The following is an 11084-nucleotide window of genomic DNA, read 5'->3' on the forward strand; positions in this document are numbered from 1 at the left end:
AGCTTTCTCGCTCACTTGAAGAGCCAGAGCACAATAAAAGCTGTCGGTGGCACAGAAGGGGCCCTCCCCGTCTCTTCCCCTCATTTCACACCTTATCTCACCTGTCTCCGCTTCTTCCCGAGACTTCCCCCACTACTCGTCGTCGTCTTCTCATCTGTTTCGCCCCCCGTTCGTTTTGTCGTCGTCTCAAGAGTGAGGGAGGAAATGATGAAGGGGGAAAAGGAGATGAAATGAGAAATGAGCCAAGGAAGAGAGGCGGAAAATGAGGAGTTAACGAGCCGAAGAAGACAGGCAATGAGACGATGAAGTAGTTGTGGAAGAAGTAGGAAAAGACTATTAAATTGAGCGATGATCCCGCTGAAGTGTGCATGTGTGGCTTCTTAGGCGTTTTCTTTAACGTTAAGCTGTATCTAACCGATTTTTCTGTAGAACTAGTAGAGCATGAATGTACTCAACGAATTTTATTTCGGTCTACTTGTGATATATGTCTGACAAGATGAGGGGGCCTTGGTCAGTGTTGTCCGAACTTTTGAAACATCTCTCGTTGATGTAATTAATTGGGCAACCACTGATTAATTTCGTTTTTAGACATCCTATGTGAATATCTAACCAACTAATTTAGAAATAGAAAAGATTCGGTGTTTTTTAAACAACAATATTGTGTTCTGCAAATTCGAAGCCCGCAACTTTTGAAGACTGCGCACATGTCATCGTCCGGAAAGTGTGTGAGAAGAAGTGACAAGTTAAAGCTCACTCTTCACTTTTTGGCTGCTCCGACACCAGCATCACACAGCTCTCAACTCTGCTTTTTCAGAGCTTCCAGTGCGAAAATGTCCACGAAACAAATAAGCTGTGGGGGAGCTTAAACGGGAGGACGAGAAGGAGGAGACGGAAACAGCGGGTCTTGATTTCCTCTTTTTTCCTTCTCTTCCCTACTGGCAAACTCTGCATGAATTATTCATGTTCGGGCGCAGCGGTGTAGTGTGTACGGGCAGGGATGAAATTTCAGAAGGAGCAGAAGATGACAAAAAACTGCTGTAGGGCAATTTTTTAAACTTTCAGACAAGTCAAGGTTTTTGAAATTTTTCAACGACATCCTTACTGCTAAATATGATAGTGAAAACTATAGCCACTCAAACGTTTTCTAGAAAAAAAAATTGAATTCTTAAAAGTCGACGGAAAAAACTTTTCGCTAAAGACATATTTCTGCAAAACTCGTTTTGAAAATAGCTTTGTTAGCTAAACAGCTCAAACAAATAATAAACTTTTGCACCTTTAAACTATTGTCAATAAATATAAAGTAATATGTCAAACAGCTGACCATCCGCAGTTTTTGAAGCACACATTTCCAGAACATCAATTTTTCCACTAAACTCATTGAAAACAGGCACACAAAAAGTTGAAAAGTAGAAAAAACTCGTGGGAGCAACAAAATAAAAGAAAAACGGAGGCCCTTAGAGTAGGCGAAGAAGACGAATAAGAAAAAGAAGACGACTAAGAAGAAGCCGGAGTGGTGGGAGCTGCGGCGGGCAGTCCGTTGACAAGTCTACCAGAAACGAGAGAGTACCCGAATCGACGAGAGCGAGATTGAAAAGAATGCCGTGGTGCTCTCTGTGCTCTCTTTTTTCATTGATACTCTCTCTCTCTCCTTTTTTTGGATGTCGCCTTCCTATGCACATTTTGTGTGTATTTGCAATGACACTGCTCCTAATAAGTGATATTTTTCCGCATGCCAATTGCCTTCAATTTTTCGATTTTTTTTCACTAGTAACTATCCAGATTTTTTCATTAAATTTTCTATCGCTGATGAGTTTTCGCTCACAACACAAGCTTTCTCTATTATCTTAAGATACTCATTCTCTAGCTAACACAAAAAAGATAAAAATAACGGCGAGTTGGATGGATATAAATGATAAATGACAAATCGGTTGTGGAGCAACAGGAGGCACACACACATACACAATCAACTCAATGACGTTAACAAAACGGAAGAAGAGGGGGGATAAAGTGGGAGAAGAATGTATTTTTGAGTGATTCCTGATGCGTTTACTTGTATTTTTAAAGCTTTCGGTGAATTGCTACTAGCTTTGATGAAATGATGTGATCGACAAGAAAAATTATGTGGATTTTGAAATTTTGAGCACAAATTATATTATTCTGACCAAAAAATAAAGTATTTGAAAAAGAAAATAGAAAAATCGTGGAGGAAAATAGATTTTCCGCTAGAAAAAAACAAAACAAAACAAAAATTCTGCAAAACTGCGTGAGGAATCTTGCGTACGCGGCGCGGGAACTCACGACAATCTTTAATCTCCGGTGGTTTACATCATAAGCCGCAAAAAGAGTGGTTAAATAATGTCAAACTTTTGAAAATAATTTATTTACGTTTGTCAACATAGAAAATGTCAGTAATTTCATCTGTAAGCCAATTAAAACGCATTTAAAAACTAACAGTTTCAGAATAGGATTACGGTACAAGAAAATCTGTGCAACCAAATTGCGTACGCCACACTAGATTTAACGAGTGTTGTTTTTTGTTTTCAACAGATTCAACGCCGGCTAATTATTTAACTTGATAGATTCTTGAATCAAACACATAGAACCTGCGCTAATCATCAAGAATAAAAATATTTTCTCTTGTGAATAAATGAGAGACTTGCTACTAACGAATATATCGCATGTAACTAATCGGAAACGTCTCGGATTTCATGTTGGCCGCGTTGGCAAAAAAAGAAAACGAAGAGGAAGATCTAGATTCAGTGTCGCGGCGGAATGAGCTGAAAGACATGCTGGATTCAAATGTAGGGAAATTGAAAGAGATAGAGAGAAAGTAGCAACTTCTTCCTGGTTTTCTAAAAATAGACTATTGCAAAGGGACTACAGAAATAATAAAAATGAGCTGAGACTGTATTCTTCAAAAGATCTCAACTTTTCATCGGACAAAAGATGCGCATAATATTAAAAAGTTTGAGAAAACTCGCAAAGAAGAGCAAAATCGGAGCTTTTGGGGCAAAAAAGTAGAAAAGAATGCAATAAATGCAAATCCATCTTCTTCGGGTTTTTGGAGCGTTTTCACTCACACAAGTGGCCATCTCTCAATCCGTTTTCACTCGTTTTTGTCTTCTCTATCGCCTCTCGAAACAATATATCCCATGGGACAAATCGGAGCATCGTTTTTGTTCCGGCTCTTCTACTCTCTCTCTCTCCCTCTCTCTCTCTCTCTCTCTCTCTCTCTCTCCTTGTCCCTCTCAAAAACTTTTTTTTTGAAAACTCTAAACTCACTCCCGAATGAGGTTTACTACTACAACAACTACCAAGAAAGAAGATTTTGGGTAGTTGAGGATAAATATAGAAGAAAAGAAAAACGTCTTGGGTGGGGGAAAAAGAAAAACAAAATGGTGTGCCCGGTCACTCGGAAGGCAACTTATTCGTGAACAAGAGGGACTTTTTTATTCTTCTACATCAGCGTAGATAACATTTATATAACAGACAACAAAAAAGGTGAATTCTAAAATATTCTGTTAAGATTATTTACAAATTAAAAATGTTTTTTAAAAAGTTATGATCTGCGCTTGACGCGAACGTAGAGTGCCATGAATGCGAGGAATCGAAAGACGAAGATCATAAACGCCATAACCGAAATATCAACCCAGAAGTTTGATGGTTTGAAGCTCATCGAATTTAGAACATCCGTTCCATTCCGAGAGCAATGGGCGAGGGAAGATGAACAGCCTGAAACTTAATAAAACGTGTGAGATTTTTTCAGATAACCCTACCTGGAATCTCCTCAACATGAGTCCACTGTGCGATTGCTACTGCTTCGTATCCATATCCAAAATATGACAAATACTTCATTGGAACAAAATACCACTGAAGTGTGTCTTGATTGATGAAGAATCCTCCAAAAGCCATCATCGGTACGACGAAGATCGGCATAACAGCCACCGCCAAGTTGACAGTTCCGAAGATGCAACTGAACATGTAACCAATAGAAATTGCAATATTTTGAACAAGGATTCCAACAAGCATGTAGATTAAAAATGAGTCAATGATCGGCACGAGACCCGACATCCAGTAAAGGATCGAGGTGAAGATCACAGCGGAGACAATGTAGGAGGGAAGCTCGGCAAGATTTTTTGAGATGAAATATGCACTGACACGATAGAGACGTGAGCTGGTTTCCCGGTAGAACGTATTCATTTCGAGGCAGAAGTGCTGAAATTTGTAATTTGAAATATATTTTTAAACAATGTCTCAAACGTACATGAACCACACTGAACTGAAACATAAATGCCATATTTGAAATCATTTGGTACAGCGATCCATTAATATTCATAATTTTCTGTTGATCAACGGGACTATTATTTGTGTAAACGAGACCCGTTAAAATCGCAATAATAATGCTTTGAAAGGTCTGAACCTTGAGAAGAGTTGGCTCACGGAGCACTGTTTTCGATGCTCTCCAAGTGAGTGCACGAATTTGTTGAAAAAATGATGCTCCGAATCTGGGACGTCCGAACGTTGTTGCATATCTTCGACGCCAATCCTCACTGAATGCTCGATCTCCTGAAACGATAAACTACAGTAATCCGACATAGGCTCCGCCCACTTACTCTCATCAACTTCTCGACCACTAGACTCTTTGAACACAGACTTTCCGAGCTCTGAATATTTGAAAGTAGTGCAAATTTTTCCGATTTGATTTTTCTTCAAAGTCTCTTCTGCTTGATCACGAATTGACATTGTCGCAAGATAATGATCCGATGGATTGAAGTTCATTGGAATCGGAAGTTTCATTTCAGACCACATTTTTTCAGCGCCTGATTGGCTTCCGCAAAAAGCAACGTCGCCATTTACCATCATGTAGATACTGAAAAAAGATATTGTAGATTTATTATGACTGTATTATGAATGAAATGTACTTTATTCTGAAAAGCCATTATAATAGGTCGAAATTTTGATTTTTTTTTGTTGAAAATTATACTTAAAATAAAATAGTTAAAAACCTATGCTTATCAGAAGATTTTCTTAATTTTGGAAAACTTTCTAGAAACAAAATTCTGAAAGAGAAGAAAATTTATTTTTAACAATCGATATTAGAAATTTTTCTCATAGTCAGCAATTTGAGAATTCCAGAAAACTTTTTAAACCAAAATATGGGTTTCAAACTTTTTTAATGTGATTTTTTCTTGATTGTCTTCATTTTTGTTTCCAGTCGAAATTTAAAAAAGTTGCATAATTACCTATCAAAAAGCTGAAAAACTTGAGATGATGGCTGATGAATTGTCAGTAGAATTGTCATATTCCTTGTCTCAGCAAGCTTTTTCAGCACACAAACTACTTGATATGCTAGAAATGAGTCGAGACCAGATGTTGGCTCATCGCAGATCAAGATCGGTGGAGATGTGAGAATCTGAAATTATAAAATTAGAAAACTAAAGATTTAACTACGGATAGTATACCTCGCTGGCAAATGCTAGCCGCTTCTTTTCTCCTCCAGAAATTCCCTTTCGTGTGCGAGTTCCGATAATCGAGTCAGCAATTTTTTCGAGTCCAAGCTGAAAATACGCAACAATAATTTAAAAATTTATTAAAGACTCCTCACACTTCGCATAACACTCTTGACTCTACGCTCCTGCTCATTCAAATCATATTCGCTTCCCATTTTCAGTTTTGCCATGAATTTTAGATGCTCTTCTACAGTAAGACTTCCAATGAAACAGTCGTCTTGTTGAACGTAAGCGCACACTTGACGCATGTAACTTCTCTCGGCACGGATTCCATTGACCTGGAAAACTCTTGATTAATACAAACTTTGCACAATATCTACAGTAAGATTCATTTATATTATCAGGAAGTTTTTTTTTTAATTAAGAAAATGATAAGGCTAAAATAATTAGCAAAACCTGAACCACCTACAGTACCCGCCAATTCTAATTGGCAGAGGAAACAGATTGAGAAAAAGGTCTGTCTTCTACAGTAGGCAAATGAAAAACAGGAAAAACCACAGTACTACAGAACTTGGGTACTTTCTCAATAGCGGAAAACACGTGAATACGAAAACTTTTCAAGGGGGTCAGGTGGCTGCTGATGACAGAAAAAACGAAGAAAAGGTGGATGATGAAGTTGATTATAATTTTCCAAATCGCAACATCACAACCGCAATCAGGGGGAAAGACGGAAAAGATGCGAGATTGTAAAAGAAAAATGATGATGAGAGATGACTTGCATTCTGTTCATTATTGCATAAGCCAGCTGGTCTGCACCAAGTTTTGAAGAACATTGAGAGAACGTTCGATTAGGAGCATTGCTGATGTAAACGGATGGAATGTAATTATCATATGTTAAGCTATTGTTTAAGTCAAACAATTTGAAGAACAAGCTAATCGAACATTTGTAATATGCAAAGGATTCTCGAAGTACATGATAAACAATGCATCAAGTGACTTAGAACCTTCTGATTTCTATTTCCAGATGTTATTGCTCAAACTACAGTCCCAATTATTGTATGATGACAAATAGCTACAAAAGGCCTACAGAATGACGTTGGTACATATCTCCAGCAATCTTTTTTCTTTGTTCTATCTTGGTTCACGTGTTCCAATGTAACTGATCTTGTGGAAAAGTGAAAGACTATGGCTATATTCTCAAACATTATAAATACCTTTGATTTTCCAACTTTAGACAATTTAACAAAGCTATTACCAAGGAACTTTCCTGTTTTGACGCTTATTTTGACAGTAGAAGAACCTGCCAAAATGATAAGCAAACGAAAATTTGCTGATAAAAGTCGTCGACCATAAGTATTGTAACTTTTCGTCCTCTTCGTCACCAATAAGACCGCCATGACCATCACCGGTGTACAACTTCCTAGCGACTTCTATCATCTTGAAAATCAACCGTCGCGCGACAATCTAGCTCCCTCTCAATCAGTCCATGTGTCCGAGGCGTGCGCGATATTGATTACCAGAAAATGGGTAAACTATAGATGTTCTGTGAACTAGACTTTGTTCCCGACCGACATTTCTCTTCCTTTGCGACCTTCGTCAGCTAATTTATCTTGATTTTGAGAAAGACGGAGAACAAATGAAGAACTGCAGAGGGAGGAGTTTGAGGCAAAGAACAATAGCTGACCAAAACACCTGTTGCCCTTCATTTTGTCAAATAACTGTTCAGAATTCATATTGTATCTGCCGGGATTTCGATAATTTTTTAAAGTTCTTTGAGTGAGTCCGATTGGAAATAATTAAAAGTACTAGTAGTACGTACTCAACTTTTGAACGAAGAACAATTCAGATTAGTCGATTGAACCAAATTAAAATAACTAGATATTGAATTCCTCTAGATTTTAATCTTCTCACTGACCATCGAATCGTTTCTACCATTTCAAAAGCTTCTCTAAAAAGTGTACTGTGGTCTCCATAGCTTCAGGTCGAACTTTGAAGGAGAATCACACAACCCGACACACTAATTGTCATCAAAATTATTTTTGTCTCTATCACTATGTCTATACCACTCTCATGATCAATGCAGAAAAGATAGGTGGGAAGATAGAAGAAGGGAGATTCCCATGTTTTCTAGACTCCTCCTTCTCCTCCTCTTTTGAATTATCATCCTTTTTCTCAACACCCCCAGGCGACACATCTTCTCATAAAACCCCTTATTCCATCTTGTTACATTTCAAAAATTCAATTTTTTGCAGTCTTTCAATACCTGACAAAAAACTCAAAAAAATGTCCGACACTCCATCAACCTCATCCGTCTTTCTTCCAACCTGGCCGACAAGGCGAACCGACGCCAATTTGTATCCCAACGGGTTAGTTTTTCTGCTTCTTTTTCATCTGATAGTTTCTGACAGTAGCATGAAAAACCAGATTGTTTCCGATAATCATCTCTTTGTCTTTACTCTTCTATGTATATTCATAGAAAAGTGTTTTCAGTTTTAGTGCTAGGAACTGTAAAATCTGAGTAAATTTCCGATTGATTTTGTTTGATATATCACACTGTAAATGCGTGTAGAATCACGAACACTGATAAAAACGGCTGGCAATCAGCTGATATAATGAACCGGTACTTTCAGAAGTACTAAATCCGACGAACTTGTTCTTCATGACTATGGACTTGAAGAAATTCCAATGCGGTATCATATTGAGCAGCCAGAAGAAGATTACGATCCACAAAATGTTAAAAAGTTGGATCTCACTCATAACTCTTTCGTGATTCTTCGTGGTCTCACAACTTTCAATAATGTCTCGGTTCTTGATGTATCGTTCAATTCACTTTCGGCTTTACCAGAAGATATTGGTACTCTGAGCAGTTTGACGTGAGTACATCAGTTACCAAGTTAAAATTTAATTGACTTGAGTTGATTTCAGAACTCTAATTGCTCGAAACAACTTGTTGGAACATTTACCAAAAGGATTGCAACTTCTTGAGAATTTGGAACATCTTTATCTTTCTGGAAATCGACTTGAATACGTACCACCAGTCATTTTGACTATGAGAAAATTGAAAACTCTTCATCTCGGAGGAAATTACATCGACAGTTGCCCATCAAACATTAGTGTTCTTACGTTGTAAGTTTCCTGAAACTGTGTTTAAAAACTGTTAATCATTTCATTTTTTAGACTGAGAGTTCTATATCTCGGAGGTAATCGACTCCGTGAAATTCCTGCATCCATTGGTTGCCTAGATGAATTGGAAAACCTTGGTCTTTGTGATAATATTCTAGAGACAATTCCATCAACATTAGGAGATTTGCACTATTTGGAGACTTTGTCCTTGCATAACAACAGATTGCGAACTCTGCCCACTGATATTTTAAATCTGCGACGTCTGCAGCAATTATCTCTCCGTAACAATCCTCTGGTTCATTCATTCGTTCATAATATGGATCTTGCACCTCCATCATTGAAAGAATTATCAGGAAGAACTGTTCGACAGAACTATCACAAAGTACCGAATCTGGACGAAATTTTGCCATCGTAAGTCTTATCAAATCTTTAATTTTATTTTATGTTGGGGACATTCTAGTGATTCAAAATTGTATCAAATTGAACCCTGACGTGACCTTGTTTCTGATCAGAGTACGATATTTTTGAATCAAATTGTTTATCGAATGCCTTACAATAACCCTTTTCAGTGATCTCGTAGCTTATCTAGGATCCGCTTGTCAATGTGTCAACCCTGAATGTCAAGGAGTCTACTTCGATGCTCGAGTTGAGCATATAAAATTTGTGGATTTCTGCGGAAAGTATCGAGTTCCACTTATGCAGTTCCTGTGCTCACCACGTTGCTCCGCCGGAGTTCCATCAGTCGACTACGATACTTCGTCTGAATCAGAAGAGGAGATTGAGCCAATCATGAGAAGAGTCTTGCTTGGTTGAATTTCGTGTTAATGTATTTTAATTCAAACTTAGAATCTCAGTTGTGATCTCGTTATATTGACATTTTCATGTTTTTTTTTCATACGCCGAGGAATTATATGAACTGTTTTTTGGGTACACTTTCCAACTATAGTTAGAGACGATTAAAAAGACTAAACCAAATCGATTTGTACTAAAACCCGAAGAAGATTAACAAAGGGAGGTCATGACATGGATATTCAATGTGATTTATCGACTCATTCGAAACAATGCAAACTTTGACATTAATTTTTATATTTTCTGTGATTTTGACTGTATTCCATGTGGAATGTGCAACAAGAGCACCAAAACTTTCGAAACACACAAAGGTGAGCATTTATTTTCTGGAAAGGAATGAAAGTTGCTATCTTTTTTTCTTGAAACGCGAAACTTTGGTTGCAAAAATGTTTTTCTCAAATTTTTTTAGTTGTGCAAAATTAATAGCCTTTGGGGTACGGTTACTACATAAGTTCCCTGTTTTTGGTTTTTTTTTTGCTCAAAGTAAAAAAAAACATTTAATTTGTGGAATTTAGACAATGTATCATTTATCAAATTTGATTTTCGAACGATGATCTCTGCAAAAGTCCTAAATATCATCTTCTCTAACACCTTGCAATTCTTGTTAACCGGTTTACAAGTCTCAATTTGCAAACACAAAATTTAATATAGTTTTAAGGCCTAATCTCTGAATTTTCTGTGTCACAAGGGGGTATTCCCCAGGTTTTTTTTCAGAAAATGTTCATTGTCCCACCACAACTGATGATATCAAATTATAGAAAACAGTCAACAAGTTGGTCAACTGTCTGACTCCCGTGGACACCGTTTTGGCCGCCAAGACAGCCGATTGTGAAGACAGTATCTGTGTGTCAAGTGCTAAACAATATGCACAGAGACGATATCCAACACAGTATCATAGTACAGTAGTCCCATGTCTCTCATCAACAACTACATTGGCTCCTGTCACTGAGAAAATGGAGAAAACCAAGAAAAATGGAACTAAGAACAGGAAAATGAAGGTGGAAGGCGTTGTCAACCAAGAATAATTGGAATTGAAGAAATAAATAAATTTTCAGTCTTTTTAAATTATAATTTAGCTCACCTTGACACTTCCGGTAGCTTTCAAATTTGAAAGGTTTCGCTTTGTAAGCACATTGAGCAGCGTAGTTTTTCCAGCTCCACTGGGTCCAATGATCGCGGTAACCTCTCCGGGTCGAGCCACTCCGAACACTGAAAGTTATTATAATTTCGTTTCCGATAGTATCAAATTTACCACTATCTAAAATCCGTTTTTCCACTGACATCTTCTCTACATCACCGACTTTGATCGGGCAACATTTTCCAAAAAGTCCACTATTTGAAGAGTAGTCTTCTGAAGAGTCCTGAAAATTCTAAATATTGTTCACAACAAAATTTTTTATTATATACCGAAACTGAAATATCGTGCCATGTCAGCAGCATTTTTGGTCGAAGCTCTTCCATAAACTGTAAAAATTAAAAATTAATTGAAAACTATGCAAAAATAAAAAATCACGGATTTATCAGCTTTATCAATATCAGAAGTTGAATCCACTACACTCATTGACTCGATTGAACCTTGAATAACATTTGATTTGAGCATTTTTGCTGAAAAAGGTGAAAAATGAGTATAAATTGATTAAACCGAAGGCGGCGGTAATAAAA

At 37.3% G+C, this 11084-nt stretch overlaps 3 protein-coding genes and 1 non-coding gene across 12 annotated transcripts; 2 read left to right on the plus strand and 2 right to left on the minus strand.

Annotated features, from left to right (window-relative positions):
• Positions 1-3393: 3393 nt before the first annotated feature.
• On the minus strand, positions 3394-11034 carry wht-7 (ABC transporter domain-containing protein; the record flags this gene model as incomplete). Of its 8 annotated transcripts, none has more annotated exons than NM_001379747.1 (11): positions 3396-3732; positions 3777-4215; positions 4265-4566; positions 4614-4870; positions 5244-5413; positions 5463-5558; positions 5606-5788; positions 10504-10631; positions 10675-10783; positions 10830-10886; positions 10936-11034. In NM_001379747.1, 11 exons carry the CDS (start codon positions 11020-11022, stop codon positions 3560-3562), a joined length of 2001 nt encoding a protein of 666 aa, NP_001367851.1. The 8 variants fall into 8 exon arrangements, with proteins under 8 accessions (NP_001391163.1, NP_001367851.1, NP_001391160.1 ...); NM_001404160.1 differs by having other exon boundaries at positions 3436-3738; positions 10936-11027; NM_001404161.1 differs by having other exon boundaries at positions 3560-3732; positions 10936-10983.
• Positions 7672-9503, plus strand: Y42G9A.3. Of its 2 annotated transcripts, NM_001027693.10 has the most exons (5): positions 7696-7816; positions 8081-8323; positions 8376-8576; positions 8628-8984; positions 9143-9503. In NM_001027693.10, exons 1-5 carry the CDS (start codon positions 7734-7736, stop codon positions 9384-9386), a joined length of 1128 nt encoding a protein of 375 aa, NP_001022864.1. In that variant the 5' UTR covers positions 7696-7733; the 3' UTR covers positions 9387-9503. The 2 variants fall into 2 exon arrangements, with proteins under 2 accessions (NP_001022865.1, NP_001022864.1); NM_001027694.8 differs by having other exon boundaries at positions 7672-7816; positions 8628-9502.
• Positions 9623-10484, plus strand: Y42G9A.2 (uncharacterized protein). The gene is made up of 2 exons (NM_065930.7): positions 9623-9733; positions 10181-10484. The coding sequence occupies exons 1-2, from the start codon at positions 9635-9637 to the stop codon at positions 10445-10447; spliced, it is 366 nt and encodes a 121-aa protein (NP_498331.1). The 5' UTR covers positions 9623-9634; the 3' UTR covers positions 10448-10484.
• 21ur-11634 lies at positions 10971-10991 on the minus strand. The gene has a single exon (NR_052357.1).
• Positions 11035-11084: the final 50 nt, after the last annotated feature.

This window comes from Caenorhabditis elegans, chromosome III (genome assembly GCF_000002985.6).
Source record: "Caenorhabditis elegans chromosome III".
NCBI lineage: Eukaryota > Metazoa > Nematoda > Chromadorea > Rhabditida > Rhabditidae > Caenorhabditis > Caenorhabditis elegans.

Bases quoted from the DNA above. Each gene is read 5' to 3' on its own strand.
- Y42G9A.2 (NM_065930.7), top strand. From the start codon at position 9,635: ATGCAAACTTTGACATTAATTTTTATATTTTCTGTGATTTTGACTGTA. The intron at 9,734-10,180 runs GTGAGCATTTAT...ATCAAATTATAG, and splicing joins AACTTTCGAAACACACAAAG to AAAACAGTCAACAAGTTGGT.
- Y42G9A.3 (NM_001027693.10), top strand. From the start codon at position 7,734: ATGTCCGACACTCCATCAACCTCATCCGTCTTTCTTCCAACCTGGCCG. The intron at 7,817-8,080 runs GTTAGTTTTTCT...CGGTACTTTCAG, and splicing joins GCCAATTTGTATCCCAACGG to AAGTACTAAATCCGACGAAC. The intron at 8,577-8,627 runs GTAAGTTTCCTG...TTCATTTTTTAG, and splicing joins AACATTAGTGTTCTTACGTT to ACTGAGAGTTCTATATCTCG.